The 21,354-nt window shown below is 57.9% G+C and overlaps 1 protein-coding gene across 3 annotated transcripts in view; it reads left to right on the top strand.

The window, feature by feature from the left end:
- The window catches only part of CDH23 (cadherin related 23), a 363,598-nt gene that overhangs the window by 241,769 nt on the left and 100,475 nt on the right, over positions 1-21,354 (top strand). For all 3 annotated transcript variants that reach the window (XM_028151376.2, XM_054728837.1, XM_054728836.1), the window contains 8 exons: positions 412-517; positions 2,691-2,818; positions 6,008-6,080; positions 8,568-8,684; positions 11,929-12,041; positions 13,317-13,424; positions 19,299-19,488; positions 19,806-19,951. In XM_028151376.2, coding sequence (XP_028007177.2) covers positions 412-517; positions 2,691-2,818; positions 6,008-6,080; positions 8,568-8,684; positions 11,929-12,041; positions 13,317-13,424; positions 19,299-19,488; positions 19,806-19,951 — 981 coding nt within the window. The remainder of the gene's footprint in view (positions 1-411; positions 518-2,690; positions 2,819-6,007; positions 6,081-8,567; positions 8,685-11,928; positions 12,042-13,316; positions 13,425-19,298; positions 19,489-19,805; positions 19,952-21,354) is intronic.

Here is a 21,354-nt window from a genome sequence, read left to right as displayed (position 1 = left end):
TGCTCGCAAGGAGCTAACAGTCTGAGCAAGGCAGGCAGAAATTATACAGGAAGTCGGGGGACCTGATGGGGTGCACAGCACAGGGCCCTGACCCAGTGTCGAGGTCAGGGACGGCCTCCGTGCAAGCTGGGACTGCAGGGGCCGGAGGTGGTCCTGCCAGGTGTGCTGGAGACCCTCTCCGTCCCCTGGGTGAGGCCTGGCCTTGCCCACTTCTCCCGAGGCCTCCAGCCTGCCCTCCAGATCCCCAGGATAGCTCCTCACTCAACGTGAGGCGTGTCTGCTGGGAGCCAGACAGCAGCCTCCAGCTGCAAGGCCAGGAGGGTCTGAAAGGGGGCGCTGAGAGGAACCCGCCCTCCCCTCCCACCGACCCTCCCCTGGCTCACAGGGCTCTGTCCATCCTCTTCCTTCCAGGCAACAGACGAAGACTCCCCTCCCAACAACCAGATTACCTACAGCATCGTCAACGCCTCGGCCTTCGGCAGCTACTTCGACATCAGCGTGTATGAAGGCTATGCAGGTACAGGGGGGCAGGACTGGGGTCCAGCCGGGAGGAGGGTTGGCCGGTGGGAACCGGATTGCACACTCACACCTGTCTCAGAAGGGGGCTCTCTGACTCTCAGACGCGCCGGACCATTCGGGGAGCTTCCCCGTAACTCCCGTTGGCTGGAGCAGCACGTGGCATGCGGCCACCCTTCCGTGGGTCAAGATCTCTGTCTCAGAGGGGCCAGATTTTTCTCTGGGTCTTAGGCCCATGGCCAGCCAGGCGGCTGATGTTCCCACAACCTGAGAGGTCCCTATTTCTTCGCAAGGCTGTCCGGGTAGACCTGTGGGGTGGAGACTTGTTAGTCCAGCGTCCCCATCCTGTGGGCTTCCTGCGACTGCCCCCTACCTCCTCTGAGGACGAGGCCTTTCCCTGCGTGGCCCAGGCACAGTTCCACACTTTGGACCCTGCCCTGCCTGCCCGCCCCGTGAGTCCTGAGCCCTAGAGCCTGTGAAAGGCATAGCAGCAGCAGCAGCTTCAAGCTTCACAATCCCCTGAGGCCACCTCTTTATTTTCAGATGAAGCAATTGGGATACAGAGACAGGGAGCCACTTGCCCGAGGTCACACAGCAAAGCTATTGGGGGAGGCCCTTGTGACCTAGCTCTCGGTTGCCTCTCCAGCCTTGTCTTCTGGCACTTCCCCACCCACCACCGGAATCCGGCATCTCAGAACCCTCTCCTTGAATCCTCCTTTGAGAGTGGCCACTGCCTTGTCTTTGCTGGGTCTGCTCTGCTCCCATTGCCGCCTCCCTTTACCCGCTGGCTGGCTCTAAGGGCTCATTCGGACACCTCCTCTCTGAAAAGCGTCCCTAATGCGTGAGATGTGCTCGCTGCCCCAAGGCAGAAGGGACGTGCAGCGGATGACTCTGAGTCCAGTGCTCGCTCCCAGCACCCCACAGCGGTGTCGGAGAAATGCAGTCGCAGAAATCACAGCCCTGGCTCAGATGCTGCCGCCTGACGTTCTCTGTCAAGTCTGTGCCCCTTTAAGAAACATGACAGTGTCATGCCTCTCTGCCCACCCTCTCACCTCCCCTCCCCTCAGCTGGAAGGACCTCCCTTAGGTTTTATATTACTAAAGCAATAATTTGATTTCTGTTTTCCAAATAGAAAGTGGCAATTTAATATTGTTGCCGTGCCTTTGCAGATTACCCATGCCCCCTCTCCCAAGCCGATCTGCCTTCCCATCCAAAACCGAGAATCAGTGGGTTCACACAAAAGGGCACTTGTGGTGAGAGTTCAGGCTGTGCAGGGTGGGGATGTTTGAGGTCTTAGCGCCCCCTCCCCCGATCCTGCCTCTCCACCTCTGTCCACCTCTGGTGTTAGGGGTCTTCACCCACCTTCGAGCAGAGTCTGTGAGGGTAAGTTCTGCAATGCCATACACCAAGCACCCCCCCAGGGGTCTACAGACACCAAGCACCCCCCCAGGGGTCTACAGACACCGAGTATCCCCCAAGGGGTCTACAGACACTGAGTAACCCCCAAGGTGTCTACATAGTGCTCAGAGAGGCTTCTGGAGCGGCATGAAGAGCCTGTAGGTAATGAGAGGAGGGAGGGAGAGGAGAGAAAAGGGGAGAAAGGCAGTGAGAGGAAACGACAGGGAGCTGCCACCTGTACCCCACTATCTGCTCCACCCCTGGCAGCCCCGACACTGGGCAGTAAAGGGGAAAGCCCGTTAACTGGAGGGCATCAGGAGCAGTGACAGGGACAGGACTAGAGCCTGCGCATGACCCTGCCCTCCAGATAAGTGCCAGGTGAGTGGGTGAGACAGACAGAAAGACAAGGAGGAATAACACTTTCTGGGAGAGAGCCTGGGCTCTGGATTCAGACAAACCTGGGCTCGAATTCTGGCTCTATTGAGTTCCTAGCTGTGTGTCTTTGGGCAAGTTACTAAACCTCTCTGAGCTTGGTTCCTTCATCTGTAAAGTGGGGCTTACATTACCACCAGAGTCGCTACACCTGGTGGCCTCGCATACCAGGCAGTCAGTAAACCTAAGTCAACACCATGAGGCTCCAGGAGCTCAGAGGCAGGAGAGGAAAATGAGGCAGAGCTGGCCTGGTCATGCCAGCTGTCCCCTCCTGCCCAAAGGAAGCCCTGGCTGGATGGGTATCTGCTTACAGGGGCCCTGGGGCCCTGTCCCTGTCATTTCAGTGATCAGTGTGAGCCGCCCCCTGGATTACGAGCAGATACCCAACGGACTGATTTATCTGACGGTCATGGCCAAGGATGCTGGCAACCCCCCTCTGAACAGCACCGTCCCTGTCACCATCGAGGTGTTTGTAAGTACCCAGGGGTGCTGGCCTTGCCCTCCAGGGTAAGGGGTGGTGAGTGCTTCCCAGGGTGCCAGGGGCCCCTCCTGAACCCTGTGTCCCCAAGTCCTTGACTGTCCCCACAGCTCAGGGGCTTACCTGGCAGACCATCCCGAAGGCTGTCCTAGCAAACCTGCCAGCCTGGCCAGGGAGGTCTGGGGCCTCAGGACACCCTGTCAGGGCAACGGGAGCTGGAGGACACGTCATGGGGTTCCCTCGTCTAGAGCTACATTCTGTGAAGTTCAAGGGAATTCCTGAAGGCCATCTCCTCTCCTGTCTCTCTCCCCCTTTCTTTTCACTTCCTTTTTCTGCTCCTCTGAAGATCTAAAGGGGCCTGAAACCAAACCACAGCTTGTCGGACATGAATATCACGCACACCTTAGTGGGTTTAGTGTCTGAAATGATCAGTCACTGAATCTGTCTCCACACTGGCTCATTGGCCCTGTGCAGCTCCCCCCGCCTCCGGGGGATGAGATGGTGGTGACGAAAGCCCCCCCCCCCACCGCCCAGACCCTCCAACACTGCACACGCACAAGCCTGCCCCCACCTCATAGAGGCGGCTGCCTGCAGGAGAGGGCGAACATGTTGATGGAAGAGTTAGCATGTTACCGATTCCAGGAGAATGAGATCAGATTGTCAGGTTACGAGATACGCTGTGATTTGACATATGCTCAGGACAACATCTCGCCCAGAGCTGGCTTGCTGGCTGGCCTCCCTGTCCCGGCTGGCTTTGCCAACAGCCCCTGGTGCTGCCCTGCCCCTAGCTTCGTCCTCGCAACCTGAGGCTGAGGCTCCAGGGCCAGCTGCCGAGTGCCAAGGTCCTCGTCTGGGCAGGGGACCCTACTTGCTTACGAAATAGGATGGGGCTGGCAGTGATGGAAAAGCCGAGAGTGGGCGCATGGAGCAGGATTTAGGGGTGGCATGGGAGGGTGAGGCAGTGCAGAACCAGGTGCAGCAGAGGGAAGGGCAGAGAGTCAGGCTGCAGGAGTGGCAGGGAGGATGGGAAGAGATCCGCAGGAGCCTAAACACCTGCCCGCTTGAACCTGCACCCTCCCACCTGAAATGCCAAGGCTATCCCAGCGAACTAGAATGATTCCCTGCCGATCAGAACTACGTCCTGGTACTCTTTTTAAAAAACTTTTTTTTCAATTAGAGTTGACATACAATATTATATACGTTTTAGGTATGCAACATAGTGATTAGAAGTTGCACAACTTCTGATATGCAACTTACAAAGGGATTACCCCGAGTCTAGTACCCACCTGACGCCAGACATAGTGTTACATGTTATTGGCTATGTTCCCCCAAAGCTGTCCTGAGGGTCAGAAGGGGCTCCGCACTGTCCTTCCAGGGCTTCCCTGGCTCCCCTACCTCCCCCGCAACCCCCGGCAGGAGGAGGGTCTGGCAACAGAGACAGGGGCCACCCTGGCTGTGCGTGAACCTCGTCTCTCAAGCAGGACTTTGGGATGTGTAGTCACTTGTGTCTAAGGACCATGCTTGAAAAGGTCACCGCCTTTGGGTTAATTTTGCACGTGGGTGGTTTTTAAGTAGCTGTCACTCGTCTGAGCCGCCTTCTCCCTCCACCAGGCAGTTGACGGCAGCACTGACTGCACAGGGTGGGGGTGGGGAGAGGCAGATCCCAGCGACAGGGTTCTGGAAGGAGGAGGGGATGGTGAGAGGGGCCAGGTGACTCCTCTTCATCCACTGCTTGTTGGTTTTTAATAAAGAAGTCAAACTCGGTTTGTAGATTTCCCATTAGGGGACAATAAGCTTTTGTAGAGGGAGCCGCTGAATTAGAACTAATAGCGAATGCAGCACCAGGATCCGGGGAAATATCACCGCTAATAAGTTTCTGCCTCATGCTCTGTCACTGACATTCTCGGCGCTGTTTCGTGCAGCCAAGCAGAAGGCTTAAATAGACACACACATGGGGCACCCGTGCCGCGCCAGGGGACACCCGGCCACGCTGCTGAGGCACTGGACGTGTGGCGAGGCCTCCCTCAGCCAGTTCGCTGAGACGGGGGAGGGGGCAGAGGAGCATCAGCCAGTGTGCAGCCCAGAGCCAGGGCCGCACTGGGAAAGAAGTGTGTCCCTACCCGGCACCCACAGTCCCGGTAGGATGGGATTCTCTGACGTCCCGAGGGGCGGACAGCCCCCTATCACGTTTGATCAGCCGGAAGTGACTCCGGCCAAGGGGGTTTACTGAGGGGTCTTCCTCTTCGGAGCTCCCAGTTCTGGGGTAAATGAGACCCCTGAGCCTGCATCGTGGCTCGTGGGGAAAGCGGAGAAGGCTCCGCGTCGGGGTGGGGGGCAGCAAGGCTTCCTCCAAGATGGAGACGGGGGCCAGTTCTTGTTGAGTGATGGCAAAAGGCAGTGGGTGAGGGTGAGAGTCTTAAAGGCTAGGAACGTCTCCCTGATGGTGGAGGGAGGTGGCGTGTGGACCAGCAGGAGCCAGGCTGCACCGGGCCCCGCCTGCTGCCTCAGCCCCTGGCCACGGGCCCTCCCACCTGTCACTGGGGGAGGCTGGGCCAGAGGAGGGGGTGCTTCAGATCTGAAGGTGGTGGTTCTGGGCCAGGACGCGCCAGCGGGTGGAGGAGCCGTGCTCCTGTGAAGGTGCAGTGGGGTCTGGAATTCAGGCCGGGAACCCACCTGAGCCCTGCCTGCATGCCTCAGTGTCTTCCTGGTTGGGCTGCTCCTTTCTCCCTTCATTTCCGGGCGGGTTTCTAGAACCTTCCACCATCACCTTGGCAGAGCTGAGGAAGAAAGTCTGAGGAGGCATCCCCGTCGTGGGGCCGATGAGCTGAAAGTGGGAGAACTGGAGTAAGCTCGGAGCTCAGCTTCCTCAGGAAGACCGACGGGAGAGCAGGGGCTGGGAGTGGTAGGCAGTACCAACTGCTGCCTTCTTTCTCCATCTCCCCGGTCCTCACCGTCCCTTCCTGACCCCCACATGCTTCCCCAAGGCCTGTCCCACCTCCTTGAACTATAGCTTAGCCAGAGGGGCGCCTGGCCCCACATGACACCTGCCTGGCTCCAGTTATACATGGGGGCCAGAGTACCTCCGTGCCAGCCATGCCCAGCCCCCGTTTGATGCCAGCACGGGATAGCTGACCAGCCCCCACTGCCGCCCTGGCTCCTGCAACCTGTCTGTCTGCTTTGCAGGATGAAAATGACAACCCTCCCACCTTCAGCAAGCCTGCGTACTTCGTCTCTGTGGTGGAGAGCATCATGGCAGGTACGGGCCCAGGCAGGTGGGCGTGCAGGCAGAGATCACGCATGGCACTGCGGGGGGCTGACCTGGCTTGTCCACCATGGCCCTCCCTGTCTGTTTCTCATGACCAGTGAGGGGAGCCTTTGGAGATGCTCAGTTATCTGCCAGCCAACGGTTGCTTACAGAGCACCTACTATGTGCAGCCGCTCCACTAGGCACTTGGTCTCTGCTCTCCTACAGCTACAGTCTAGCAGGGAAGACAGTAATGATTGATGACTAATCCAGCGACCTTGGTTAAACAAGAGGGTGCAGAGAGTTCTGAGATTAAGATGCTGTGAGCCAGGTCCCAGGGGCCATGATGGCCAAAAGGTGGCCTTGGAGGGTGGCGTGTGTTCCAATGTGAGGACAAGAGTAGGAGGCTCATCCCTCGGTCGTGGCTCAGGCTCCAGGGCTCAGCTTTCAGACCCAGGGCCACAAGCTCCACATTCAGGATCCAGGCAACCTGTTCGGACCTCAGGGTAGGCTGGCAGCTACGCTTGCATCCAGAGAGGACATTCTACAGGGCATGTATCAGGAATTGCTGAAGCAGCTAGAGGAGTCAGAGAAGCTAAGGGGTCAGGGTAAGGTAGAGTTGGGGGACACCTGGAGGAGTCAGGGGCAGCTGGGGGAGTCAGGGGCATCTGGGGGAGCCGGGGTCAGCTGGGGGAGTCAGGGTCAGTTGGGGGAGTCAGGGGCAGCTGGGGGAGTCAGGGTCAGCTGGGGGAGTCAGGGGCAGCTGGGGGAGTCAGGGTCAGCTGGGGGAGTCGGGGTCAGCTGGGGGAGTCGGGGTCAGTGGTGGAGTCGGGGTCAGCGGGGGGAGTCGGGGTCAGCTGGGGGAGTTGGGGTCAGTTGGGGGAGTCGGGGTCAGCTGGGGGAGTCAGGGGCAGCTGGGGGAGTCAGGGGCATCTGGGGGAGCCGGGGTCAGCTGGGGGAGTCAGGGTCAGCTGGGGGAGTCAGGGTCAGCTGGGGGGAGTCAGGGGCAGCTGGGGGAGTCAGGGGCAGCTGGGGGGGTCAGGATCAGCTGGAGGAGTCAGGGTCAGCTGGGGGAGTCAGGGGCAGCTGGGGGGAGTCGGGGACAGCTGGGGGGAGTCGGGGGCAGCCTGGGGAGTTAGGATCAGCTGGGGGAGTCAGGGTCAGCTGGGGGAGTCAGGGTCAGCTGGGGGAGTCAGGGGCAGCTGGGGGAGTCAGGGGAAGCTGGGGGAGTCAGGGGAAGCTGGGGGAGTCAGGGGAAGCTGGGGGAGTCAGGGGCAGCTGGGGGGGTCAGGATCAGCTGGAGGAGTCAGGGGCAGCTGGGGGAGTCAGGGTCAGCTGGGGGAGTCAGGGTCAGCTGGGGGAGTCAGGGGCAGCTGGGGGGAGTCGGGGGCAGCTGGGGGAGTCAGGGTCAGCTGGGGGAGTCAGGGGCAGCTGGGGGAGTCGGGGGCAGCTGGGGGAGTCAGGGTCAGCTGGAGGAGTCAGGGACACCTGGAGTTAGGGATGACTTTCCTTGGCACCACGGAGCCTTCCACAGAGAGCCTCCTGGTACCTCCCTGGTGTGTGGTGATTTGCTGGGTGGCACCAGACTGTACCCAGCCCCCCTCCCCCATCCCAGTCTCAGGCTTCCCCTGGAGAAAGTCACTGCTGCAGCGGCCCCTGCATTTCCACCATCCCCAGACTCTGCCGAGGAGAAGCCTCCATCGTGGCACTTAATCCTCCTGAGTTGAATACGCTTGGTTCAAGTCGTGTGTCAGGGCCCACGTATCCGTCTCCTGCTTAGGGCAGGACTGAGAGTCAAATCCGAGGCCCCACAGCTACCTAGAAGGGGCCAGAAGGCCCTCCCTGTCCCACAGCACGCTGCCTGGCCCTTACGCCCCCAGGGACTGTTGATGCACAGTAGAAACCACAGCTGCAGGGCAGTGAGCTCTACCTGGCCAGGCCTGCGCCTGCAATCTTTATCCGTGGGATCCTCACTAACAGCCCCACAAATGGCTTCATGGTTAGACCCGTATTACAGAGGGGGAAGCTGAGGCTCGGACGAGTTAAGGTCCTTGGCAGAGGTCCCACCGGATTCCAGCCTAGAGATCCACACACTGAACCTGCTCGCCCCGCTGCCAGAGCTGGGTGGCAGGGGGCGCAGAAAGCCCTGGCCGGCTCGGCTGCAGGACAGGCTGCTCGCAGGGTCTGGCCAGGGCATCTGGAGAGGCCAATACCCTGCCCAGGATTCCACCAAGAAAGAAATGAAGGTGAGGGCCTTAACTGGACATTAAATAGAAAATAAAAACTCGAATAAATTCCCCTTGTGAACAAGATGAAACAAGACCGAAATTGAATATAATAAAGGTAGAATAATTTAATATGGGGCTTCATTTCTTTTTGACTCAATGTCAAAGTTGGTCAATCTGAGTATATCAATATGGTGACCAGCCAGGGAGGGGTTGGGGAAAGGCCATGGTGAGCAGCAGATGCCCCCCCCCCCCCCCCCTTGTCTCCTGGAAGGAGCCACGGTGCTGATCCTGAATGCCACGGACCTGGACCGCTCCCGGGAGTACGGCCAGGAGTCCATCATCTACTCCCTGGAGGGCTCCTCCCAGTTCCGGATCGGCGCCCGCTCAGGTGAGCCCCCCCCCCGCGCGCTCATGTTCTGCACCTCAGCTGACTCCTGCCCGGCCGGGACCTGCCTGTGGGTCAGGGCCTCCTCCCTTTCACAGGAAGCCCGTGTTTCACAGGAAGCCAGCTTTGAGCACCTGGTTCCATCCCTGAAATGGTCATTTGAGTGAGATGATGGGTCTTACAAAAAAAAAAAAAATCACAACCTGAATTTATCCACTGAAGAATGTCTTCCGGGGTGAAGAACCCTGTCGTGTTTAAAGTGTGTTCCATTTCAGGGACGCCATTCCTCAAGCCTCAGTGTTCCCCTCCCTCAGCTGCCGACCCCATTTTTCAGTCCTGGCTCCTTTTCCTAACAGTGGGCGTGCCTCGGTTTCCCCACCTAAAAATGAGGATGATCATATGAGGGCTGTTGTGTGAACTCGGTGAGTCGTTATGGGGGACACTTAACGTAGTCCCCCACATTGAGTGCTAACAGAATTAGGTGATTATCATTATTCTTCTGTTCTTTTCACCCGGGGGCCCACATCCCCTGGCTCTGCTCAGCCCATGTAACTCTCCTTTCTTCTTCATTTCTCTGCTCCTCGAAGCTGGAAGGGAAGGGGTGCAGGAAAAAGCAATAAGAGACCCCAGGCTTTTCATCCAGAAGCAGGGAAGGAATATGAGGCCGCTGGACATTCATTCATATATTTACTCAGATCTCAATGGCTATCTGCAGTGTTGTGCTAGGTGCAGGGGTGCAGAATGGAATGAAACATGGCCCTGTCCTCATGGGGTTCTAAGTCAGCTTAGTGGGCACACCGGGCATTCCACTTCTCAGTGCCCATTTCTGTATTGGGTAAGGGAACTGGAGATGCTAAACAGGCAAACCGTGAAATCTCAGTGGCTCAACACAATAGAAATGCTATCTCCACAGCAGTCCAGTGTTCAGTGGAAAGCCTTCCACACAATGATGCTGGGACCCAGGCCCCTTCCATGTTGTGGCTCCGAAGTCACTGCAGAAGGGGAAAGAGCGTGGAGTATTGTGTAAGGAGATGTTTACGGGCCAAGCCTAGCGGTGACATACATCACTTGTGCCCACATCCTGCTGGCCGGAACCAGGGAGTGGCCTGCCTAGATGCAAGGGAAGCTAGGAAACGCAGTCCCTGGCCTGACGGCCACTTTGCAGCAGTCGTTCTAGCCTGGGAAGGGAGCGAGATTCTTTGAACATGGGCCATCCCTGCAGGAGGTGATCAGGGACTGGTGGGCATTTAGTCTTCCCGTCACCACGCCTTCCTGATTGAAGTCTGCCTTCAATCTCTTTGGTCCCCTTTTCCTGGGAGCTTGGGGAGCAGAGGGCTGGTGAAATGTGTACAGAGACTGAGCACATTCGAGGCCATCCTGCGCCTCTCTCTCCACCTCTGACAGCACAGAGGCCTTCCTCCCGGCTCTCAGAAGCTTCCGCCCTCGGCGAGCCCACATTTCCAGGGGGGCTCAGAATAATCTCGTTAATTAACATGAACAGGTGCTCAGCACTGTTGTAAGTGCTCTGACTCGCATCATCCCGTTTCACTTTCTTCGCCACTCTGCGAGGCAGGCGCTAGCATTCTCCCCCATTTTCCAGGTGAGGAAACCGAGGCACAGGAGAGGCTAAGTAACTTGCCTGAGGACCTGCAGAAGCCTGAACTTCTGACCCCGGAGCCCAGACTTTAACTGCTACTTTATAGAAAGCCACGTTAGAGCTTCATGCTGCCACCCAGATACCCATCGGACTCATTGACCTTTCAGCGCCCCGCCCTGCCTCCGCCGTCAGGGACCCCAGCTCCACCCCCGCGCTTTTAGTAATGACACGGACATTTTCTTGCCGCCTTAACACGGCTCCTTTCTCTCTGAAGGTGTAAACGTTTTCCTCTTGCCTCTTCGGTCAAATTAGCCAAGCCTGCTCCACAAAGGTGGCCTTAATTGGATCTAATTTCCCAGACAGGAAGAGCCATCTATCATGGCGACAAGTTCATGTTTAAAACTTTTTAGAGATTAATTTCTTCCTCGCCCTGCCAATTAATGGACACCACCCCACCAAGGATCATGTCTAGGCGGGCAGACCTTGGCCAGTCTTTCATTCCAGGCCTCAGCACCTTCGCTGCCCTGTCCCTCGCCCCCAGCTCCCTTCTCAGCCCTGCACAGGCCAGGGGGCAGGCCAGCATGGAAGGGAGGGAAGTATGACAGCGGAAGGGGTCCCAGGGACCATCTGGCCCAGCGCCCTTGTTTCATGATAAAACAAAACGAGCGCAGAGAAGTTAAGTAACTTTCCCAAGGCCAAGCATCTGGGAAGGGCCATAATCAGATTCAAATCTGGGCCCCACTGTCCTCAGAGCGTAAGCTCTTTCCCACGGCCCGTGCGAGATGGCAAGTGGCCCGGCTACCATCGTGTGCTGAAGCTGGCTGGTACTGGCTCACTCCTGCCCTGATAGCCCATTGTATGCACCTCTCCCCAACTCCTTGTTCAACGCCATCAAGTTGGTCATTTACAAAGGGGCCCTGGGGGGAATGTTTACACCTTGGGAATGGGCAGAAGCCTCTTTTTCTTTTGGTGAGCTGGGTGTCAAATCGTTGCCAGCACACTACTACCAAGATGACTGCCATATTTTTCTTAGACCAACATGTAAAGAAAAGGCAACAACAGCTGACAAAAGTTGTGGTCTATTGTTAATGTTTATCTTCAATGGAATAATTAGCTTATATGCTAAATAAATTTCAAGGCAATGTAACTACAGATAATTAAGGAAATGATTTGATAGCTGTGAATTCTCAGTGCACTTTAGGTTGAACCGTCCAGTGATGAGGGACGGTGGGGACCTGTGTGAAACTCTCGGTGTGTTGGAAGTCTCATGAGAGGTCCCTGGTGTCTGAGCTCAAAGCCAGGTGGCCCTTCTGCCCTGTTTCCCAGCCACCACCTCCATAGTTGGCCTTGATTGTCCCACATTTGAAAATACCTCCTCATCATGAAGTTATGTTGCCCAGCTTTGGGGTTCCAGTTCCCAAGGTGTGAGTGCTCTCCGCTCCCTCCGTGAGCACCATCTCGCCACCCCCAGAGTATATGCACACATGCACGCACACTGCCAGCTCATTCGATCATCCCAGCACCTCTCTCTCATACTCTCCCTCACTCTGTTTTCCCCTCTCTCCCTCCTCCTTTCCTTGCTCTTCCCTCCCTCCCCAATCTCTCCCTGGCCCACCCAAACCCTCTCTCCCGCACCCCTCTCTCCTGCAGGTGAAATCACCACCACCTCCCTGCTGGACCGTGAGATCAAGTCTGAATACATCCTCATCGTACGAGCAGTGGATGGGGGCGTGGGCCACAACCAGAAAACTGGCATCGCCACTGTGAGTGCCCACCCTCCCGCACCCCCCAGCTCCTCGTTTGCCATCCAGGCCACTGCCCCGGGCTCTCCTTCAGGCTGCACCTCTAGGCCCCTAGGCACTTTGTCCTGAGGTAGCGTGAGGCACCGTGGGAGTGGAGTGAGGGTGGCTACCAACTAGATGTCAATCACCAACTTGCTGTCAGCCAAGGTCAGCCCTGGGGCCACCACGTCTATGGGAAGAAAGGCGAATCCACCTGGGACAAGGAGGCACTGGGAGGAGCAAATATTTTCTCCTCTGCCCCTAAAAGAGCAGCTGGCCAGGTAGGAGAAGGTAGGAGACCCAGAGGCCCCTCCTATGGGCTCCTAGAGGAGCAGGCATTTCTCTGAGTGGCTCAGAGCCAGAAGCAGGGCCCCTGGAGGGTCCCTGGGGCTTGCACCACCCCACCCCTGACCCTGAGACATGATGCCTGGTTCCCGCCCATGAGCAAAGCAAGTAGGACCCATGAGGGGCCAGAGCCCCAACCAAGGCCTTGTTGCCCCACCAAGGTGGGCAGGAAGCTAGAGGAAGGATGGTTGAGGGTCCTGACTGAGCTCTGGCTGCAGAAAAGAATGGGGGAGCGGGAAGCAGCAAGTCCCTGTGGGGAAGGAAGCAGGAAGGCTGCTGCCAGGTCCTCCAGTCACCTGCCCTCCATGATCTTTATGTGCTTCCTTTGGCTCCCCCTCAGGACCCTCCCCTGACCTCTCCCCACACCCCTCACCCCACCCACAGCAGCTGCCCCAGCCAGTGCCCCCAGCCTTGCCCAGCCAGGGAGGCTGGGGTTGGTTTGGTTGGCCAGGGACTTGGCAGAAAAGTCTTCAGTGCCTTATGCTGTCACGGGAGGCCCCCACTAATAGGATTCCGAGCTCCATAAATAATTTACCTGGTGACAGGTGAGCAGGGAAATTGCTTGGCTTATAGCTGAGACTGACTTGGAAGCTCAAGGGATCCTAATAGACCCTCATCCTAAACCTCCCCTACCCTGTCAGTCACCTTTAGTCCAGACCAGGGGTGGGTGGGACAAGTTCCAGGTCACAGGAAGGATTTTAGGGGTTATCTCCTCTGTCCTCTGCCTCCTGATGGGACAGCACCTAACCCCTCTGAAGGTCCTGCTCGCCCCTGTCCTTGAAAGCCCAGGCCCTGACCTGGTGGAGTTAATGCCAAGATGCTCCACAGGCATCTGAATGTGTCCCCTCCGTGGGTACTGTCCGGGTGCAGCCCAGCTAGGTGCACCCCACAGCGCCCCTTGTGGCTTCACAGGTCAACATCACCCTCCTGGACATCAACGACAACCACCCCACCTGGAAGGACGCTCCCTACTACATCAACCTGGTGGAGATGACGCCTCCAGACTCTGATGTGACCACGGTACGTGGTGGTGGGAGCGGAACTCCCGGTCTGCCCTGCCAAGGGGTGTCCGCCTTCCCACACGAGCTCTGTGGGCCTGCCCGTGGGGCTGATGGATTCACGTTTCCTCTGCGCCGGCTCTTGGAGCGAAGCACCTGGAGCTCTTCGCGCGGTGAAAGGTAGTCAGAGGTCAGGGGACAGCCCTCCCGCCGTCCTCAGGGACAGTGGGCTTCAGACTTTGTCCAGGGGAGCGCAGCATCCCAGGGCCGGTTCAGCTGGTAGCCACACTTGCCCTGAGAGCCCAGGACTCTGGTGACACCTCAGGAGAGCCCCCCCTCCCCTGGCGAGGCACAGGTCCCTCCCTCGAGTTGCACAAGCTTCAGATCTGCCCTCAGCACCTTCACCGCTCTGTCACCACAGCTACCAGCCAGCTGGCCCAGGGCTGCCCAGCAGGGGCTTTGAAGCTCACCCCGGGATTTGCTGGCATGGGAGTGCCAGGTGTGCACAGACCCCGTGCATGCTGTGAGCAGGCTGTGACTCAGGGTGGGAAGGAGAGACCATGGCCAAAGTCTCGGGGCATCCACAACACATGTCCCGGGGAAGCTGAGGAAAATCAGGGATGAGCACTCCCTTTTGGTCCCCCATACTTGTGCGCCATTTGGTCTCATTTCGGGAGGCTTGTCCCCAACCCCACAGCCACCCAGCCAGCCCCATGATGGACATGAACTTAACAGCTCATGGCGACCCCATTTATTAAATGTCTGGAACGTGCCAGGCGCTGTGCTGGGTTTTCTCGTGAATTTTATCTTATCCTCATAACAATTTCACGTGGCAGATGGATTCATTGCTACCATCGTGCTATGGAGGACAGAGACTTAGAGGTTGAGGGATTTGCCCAAGCTCCCAGAGCCAAGACTCAAACCCAGGTCTGTCTGACTTTGAGCTACCTAGCCCAGCAGTCCTTCTGCCTCTGCTGGCTCAGGGGTGCCCTGGCAGGTGGTCCAGACCCTGATGGAGGAGGGATGGTAACTGTCACATCCAGCAGGGTTCCCCTTCCCTGAGCTCGAGCAACCTCGGGCTGAAGATGCCTAGCCTCCCTGCCCCCACTCTTCATCAACCACAGCCACAGGGACAGGTCCACCGGGGTCTCTATGGGTGAGGATATCAACCTGGAAAGACGAGAGAGAAAGAGAGAACACGAACCAGCCATCACACCTTCCTATCCTCTTTTCTGTGTTTTCAAAATCTGAATGGTTCTCAACTGGTGGGCACATCCCCTCCCAGGGAGTCCAGTAGGTCAGGGGCAAGGAATCTGGGACAGGTGGTTTTTCAAAGCCCTGGTGGGAGAGAGGATTCCTTTCAGCCCGGGCCAGGTTAGGATCCCGTTACCCTGGGCCATTTCCAGGTGCTCTCTCTAGGACTCTACCCGTGATGGGCTCTCTCTGCTGCCACCTCGTGGGCATTTGGGCTCCAGCCCTGGACAAGCCCAGCCAGGGACCCCAAGAGCTGGGGTTGGATGCCCGCCTCTGAGCACCTGAACTCTTACCTTTGCTCTATATTTCTGGGAATCTCCTCCCACAGGGAATTGAGGGGCAAGTGAGGGAGGTCTACCAGCCAAGGGTGCCGTTATTGAAGTACACCTTCTGGACAAAAGTAGTAGGTCTGGGTTGGGGCTACACTGGGCCTTGGGCTTTTCGCAGATCTGGTCCCCAGGGGCCTGCTCTGGTCACCAGCCTTTCCTCACATCCTTCTGAGCCCCGAGCAGGTATAGGCAGTGGGCCCGGGGCCTGCTGCCCAGCAACTCCTCACTCTCCAGGAAACCTCAACAAGCGCTCGGTGAGCACCTACTGTGTGCCAGGCCCCGCACAGGGAGCCCAGGAAGCAGCACAGCTTCTGCTCTGCCCTCAGGGAGTTTCCTGACACTCACACCCACCACTGGGGCCCATCTCACCCTGTGGAAGAGCCAGAGTCCCTGCCAGACCCCCTTCACCTCTGGGGAGACAGACACAGGAGCCCGCCCCACGTGCAGGACGGACATGCCCGTTGCTCCCCCAGCTCGGGCAGCCAGGGTGGGGGCGCTTGAGCCTTTCAGTGACCCATGGCAGTGCTGAGACCGGAAAAGGAATGCAGGGGCTCAAACGTCCCAAAGGAGAAGAGCCAAATCAGAATTAAAGCTTGTGTTAAGCAGCTACCGATGTTATGGGAACTTTAGTAATTATGAAATTTAGGATTCGTAAAACTCATTACAAACAAAAATACCTCATTACATGTGAGGGCAAATTATCACTTAGATTTTCTAGAATGCTTAAGAATTTTCCAGAATCCTCTGGAATTTCCTGACACTCACACCCACCACTGGGGCCCATCTCACCCTGTGGAAGAGCCAGAGTCCCTGTATAATGATTGCCAGGAAACCAGAAGTCAGAGAACTCATGCATTAATCGAGTTTGTCACAGCAAAATAATTTCAAAAGGAATAGTCATAAGATTCAGATCTCATAGCTATGAGATATATGTATGCGTATATATATATGGGTATATGTTTTAATACCTTTGAGGGGCCCCCTGCTAAGGCCTCACAGTGGGCCTGGGTGAGGTAGGGGCTGTTGCTGAGGTGTGAGGAGAGGAGGCTCCAGAGGTGACAGGAGGCTGACCCACTTCATCTCCCACCACCCTTCTCACCCCCACACCCTTTGCCCCTAACACTTACGCTGGTCTTTCAGTGTCTGAACCCACTCAGCTCTTTCCCACCTTGGAGCCTCTGCACAGCTCTTCCTCCCCCTTCCCCACCCCTGCCAGAGGCTCTTCCTCCTCTACACCCCCAGCCCTGCTCTCTCCATGGCCGGCTCATTCTCCTCCAGTCTCCCAGATTAAAATGCCACCTCCACAGAGAAGCCCTCCCTAACTACCCTGCCTAATGGAGCTCTGCCCCCCATGTTTCATTCAGAGCTGGTTCCCCAAACCTGTGTTTGTTTGTTTGTTGGGTTCCTTGCTTATTAAGAGGCTGTAGAGCGTAGTGATTCAGTGAGCAGCCTCTAGTACCAAAATGTCTAGACTCCCATTTTAGCCATACCTCTTACTGGCTGTGTGGCCTTGGGCAAGTTACTTAACCTCTCTGTGCTCCAATCTTCTCATCTAGAGAATGGAGGTAGGGGCCCCACCTGAAAGAGTTGTAGTTCATACTTAATGAGCCGAAATACACAGGCACATGGTGAGAGGTTGATAAATGGTAGCTATTGTCGCCATCATCTGCCTCCCCTGCTGGAATCACATCTGTCTGTTCACTGTAGAGCCCCTGTGCCAGGCACATTGTAAGCGTTCACAATGTTTGTGAATGAAAGTTGTTGCAGGACTTCACCTTTCTTCCCCCAGCTCTGCCAGGTCGGGTTGGGTCTTCCTTGTCAGAGACTAGGACATATGAACTGGGACTCTCCCAGGGGCCCCCCCTAAAGGGGGCCCTGGCCCTGGCCCCTGGGGCAGGGGCCACCCCAATGACTTTCCGAGCTCGTGTGCAGGCCAGTGTGTGCCTGCATCCCGTGCCCTCGGAGTGGGCCAGGCCTGTGTCTGTGTGCACATGTGCACACCCAGCGTCCGCTCGCGGGCAGGAGCGTGCAGAGTGGCTGCTCTGTTTGCAAGTGCGGTTTTGGCCGCACTCTCCCTCCTGCTCCCGCAGTCCGCTTCAAGGACCTGGCTGATGGGCATTGATTTAGAGCCTTTCAAACCCTCCAGCAAAATAAAGGAGAGGAGAGCGAGAGAATTAGTCCCGTCAGGCCAGGAGAAAAATGACGAGCGTGAAACGGGAAATAAATGAGGGGAAAGCCGGAGAGTCCGCACAATCGCCCAGCAGGGAACCGGGGGTCACAGCCTGCCGCCCCTCCTGTGCCCCCGTCCCGCCTGGTGACCAGGGAATGGGCGAGAGGCCGAATATCCGTGCCCACCCCCTACTCGTATCTCTGCAAAGCAGCTGCCCAGGTGCCCCCAGCACCTAGAGGTGGGGGGAGGGGAAGAGAAGAGGAGCAAACCGCCCCCCCCCCAAGTGAACTTAGTGCAAAAGCAACAGGCTGCCGGTCTGGAGCAGGTAGTTTAACTGCCCCGTAGCCTCAGTTTCCCCACCAGAAAAATGGGGATAAGAACTATCTCCCTCCAGTAATCGGAGAGAAGGTGTAGACATGCAGGGCTCGCTGGTCTCCTTACCCGTCAGCAGGCCGCCTGCCTGCCTAGAAAGCCGCCCGGAGTGCCTAGGAGCCCGTCTCCTGTCAATACAGGGGCGGTGGGGTCCCCATCATAGAGGGTAACTGAGGCAGCAGGAGGGCTGCCCCCTTATGTCCCGGCCCTTTGGGGCAGCAAGGCTGGGAAGCGAGGGGCTGGGCTGGGCAGTTGGGGATGGGAGCAGGGGTGCGTCCCGCTCTGAAGCAGAGAAGCCAGGAGGGCCCCTCTCCCGGGCCGCCCAGGGCCCAGGGGCAGATGGGAGCCCTTGGCCACAGTGGCCCATCTGTCTGTTCCGGTCTGGTGGCCCCAGAGATGCCTCGGCTGGGGATTAGGCCAGAGGAGGGACAGATTCTGCTGCCAAAGCACAAAAGGCCCCACACTGAGTGAGATAAAGGAGCTGACGAGGCGGGGCTGTCATCGCCAAGTGTCCTGGAGTGAAAAACGACAGTGTCCTGATGCGGCCCCGGGGACTGCGGTCACCCCTGCCCCCACTGATTGTGTCCACCTCCAGGCCGCAGTGGCCCCTGTAGCACGGGGCCAGGGGCAAGCTGAGGAGTGGGTGCCACTGCTTCCCTGAGGCCCTGGGGGGCTGCTGGATGGGCCCCAAGGCTGCTGCTGTGTGACCTTAAGTCGGCAGGCCCGTGCCTCTCTGAGTTCCACTTTCCCCTCAGGGGAGGTGGATGGCTAAGAAGGTCCCTGCAGAGCAGGGGATGGGCAGGCGTGGGGAGCTGGGAGAGCAGGCGTGTGGAGGGATGTGGCTCAGGTCAGGACAGCACTGAGGCCAGTCCCTCCTTGGGGTGGGGATATAAGTGGGAACCAAGGGGGCTGGAAGGTTAAAGGGTCCAGAGTGTCTGGGACTCCTATCCCATGACCCTCTCCCCCCTCCCCCGCCCAGGGATGGCATTCCCTACCTCCAGGGAGCCAGCCCGATCCCTCCTCCAGCATCCCCTCCCCGGCCCCAGGACTGTCCCAACTGGCTGGGACCCACCCCCCAAACAGGCTGGCTTGCCCATGGCTCCCTTCCCGTGCCCTGTCATTCTTGGTGTCACAGGCCTTATTCTTTTCAAATTGCCCCACAATCCAAAGCTCCAAAGGAATGAAATTGAGGATGAGGAACCCAGTTCCCAAATCCAGGCTTAAAAATCCTTCCAAAAGCTCAGCCACGGGTTCCCAGCCCCTCCCAGCCTCACCCCAAATTCCATCATTATGGACTTCCTGGGGCCCCTGTCTTCCCAAAGCCCACACACCTGTTACCCCACATGTTCGGATGTTCTGGTAGTAAGGGGCCCAGAACCTCTTCCAGGCTAAGAGACTGGGAGCCTTGCTGGGCCTCATCTGTGAAATGGGCATAATTATAGGTATCCACCTCACAAGGCCGTTGGCAGTGTGTGGAGAGGGCCGGGCGTTTATGAGAGACTCGGAGCCTCCGTAAGCTGGTGTGTGCTAGGTGTTGCTTTTAGGATCAGAAGACCCAGGCTCAGGTGGGGAAAGGGGCTTACCTAAGGCCCACCCTAGGGTCAAGAAGCCAAGGAGCCCAAGACTTCCACTGCTGATTCACCCTCTGACCCTTCCACCTCCCAAACCCCAGGGGCCTCCCTGCTCAAGCCGGGAGGGAGCCCACTGCCTGGGTCTGCGTGGGGTGCCCAGGACTGGCACGTGAGCTCAGCCAACTCCCTCCTCCCGGCAGGTGGTGGCGGTGGACCCGGACCTGGGGGAGAATGGCACCCTGGTGTACAGCATCCAGCCGCCTAACAAGTTCTACAGCATCAACAGCAGCACGGGCAAGATCCGTACCACCCACGTCATGCTGGACCGGGAGAACCCCGACCCCCACGAGGCGGAGCTCATGCGCAAGATCATCATCTCCGTCACGGACTGTACGTGCCCCTCACGCCCCCACCGCCCCAACACCTGGGCTGGGCCCCTGACACCACACCTGTCCTCTGGGGCTCCCGGACCTCCTTAGGAGGGCTGGCACTAAGCGTGGAGTAACACCCACTGCCCAGATGAGACCCTCCCCAGAGCACCCTCAGGGGGCAGAGGGGATTAGGGGTGCAAGGCCCAGGCTGCTCCCTGGAGGGGCCAATGAGATGGAGGGTCTCTGAGCCTGCCCCTCTCCCCACGCGTCTCCTCCCTGGCCTTTTCCTCCTGCACCCCTCTTTCCCTCTCCCTGCCTCCCTCCCTGACCCCCCAGGTGGCAGGCCCCCTCTGAGAGCCACCAGCAGTGCCACGGTGTTTGTGAACCTCTTGGACCTCAATGACAACGACCCCATCTTCCAAAACCTGCCTTTTGTGGCTGAGGTGCTTGAAGGCACCCCGGCGGGGGTCTCCGTCTACCAGGTGAGCTTCTTGCCTGACTGAGATGCTGCTGTCTGTCTCCCTCAGCTCGTCCTGACCAGCCAGCGCTGGGCAGCAGGGGCCAGCCTCGTGCTGAGCACTTTGCAGGGGCAAGTCAGGGGAGGCCAGCCCAGACCACAGTCTTCCACAGTCCAAGACAGGACACATCTGTGCCAGGCGTGGAGAGCCATGTTCTGAGAGACGGTGCTGGAAGCCTTCCTGGAGGAGGAGGCGCTGGAGCTGGGTCTTGAAGGACAAGTGGATTTGGAGAGGGGGAGGGAAAGGACCACAGGAGATGCACAAAGACAGAAACAGAGGGAGGGAGAGAGGGAGGGGGGCAAAGAGGATCCTGGGAAGCCAAATCAGAGAGTTTCTCAGGGCCTGATTAAGAGGTCTAGCCCCAAACCCTCAATACCCCAAGCCTGTAGGTGGTTCTAGAACACTGAGAAGGCTGGGCGTGTGTAGTCCATGTGTCCTGCCTCCATGGGGCAGCCCCTCTCCTGTGCTTTCCTGTAAACGCCAAGGTAGCTTCACACAACGGGTGGGATTCTCCCCATTTTGTAAGAAACTTAGGAAACTCGCCCGAGTTCCTGTGGGCAAGAAGGGGCAGGGCCTAATGTTGAACCCAGCCCCTCGGCCTCCTGCCCCGCCACCCTCTGGTCAGGGAGGCCCTGAAGGTGCTGGTTCCAGGGAGATGAAGCCCTTTTAGAAACCCAGAGGCCCTTACAATCAAGAGCGTGGGCTTTGGAGTCTGCCCAGGATGGGTGTGGATCCCAGTTCCACTGCCTGTGTGCTGGGTGACGTGGGATAAATGGCTTAATCCCTCTGAGCCTCAGTTTTATCACCTGTGAAATGGGGATCATAACAGCACCTGCCTGGCTGTGCAGTAGGGATTCAGCCAGACATGAGTGGAAAGCAGCCCGGCACCTAGACTGCGGGAATGTGTGGTAGCTGATGTGCTCATGCTGTGTCTACGGTGAGAGTGTTTACCTGAGAGACGGGATCCGGTGGCAACGGGTTAGCCTGATCCCATCCAGAGAAGACCGGGTGTTCGTCAGGATGCCAGAGTGGCAACCATGGCAATGCCCTGCAGGCCCACTGTGCCTCCGTTTCTTCACCTATAAAAGGAGATCAATAGTGTTCTTTGACGGGTTCCAGGGAGCATGAAGTCTCTCTGGCAGAATATTCTCCCCAAACTCCCAGCAGGGGGAGCCTCGATCCAGGGAACAGCAGCCAGTCCCTGCGCCAAAGTCCCCAAATAAGAGAGGTGAGGGGAGAGCAGGTGAGCCCTAAAGCTGGTTCTCCAGGACTCACAGCAGCGGAAGGAGATGCCCCCCAGCACAACGTCTGAGGAACTGGCTCAGAACTGTGAGAAGGTGGTTGAAGGAGCTGGGAGTGTGTCATTT

The sequence above is a fragment of the Eptesicus fuscus genome, chromosome 17 (assembly GCF_027574615.1).
Source record: "Eptesicus fuscus isolate TK198812 chromosome 17, DD_ASM_mEF_20220401, whole genome shotgun sequence".
Classification (NCBI taxonomy): domain Eukaryota; kingdom Metazoa; phylum Chordata; class Mammalia; order Chiroptera; family Vespertilionidae; genus Eptesicus; species Eptesicus fuscus.
This window is presented reverse-complemented; position numbering and strand designations above follow the sequence as displayed.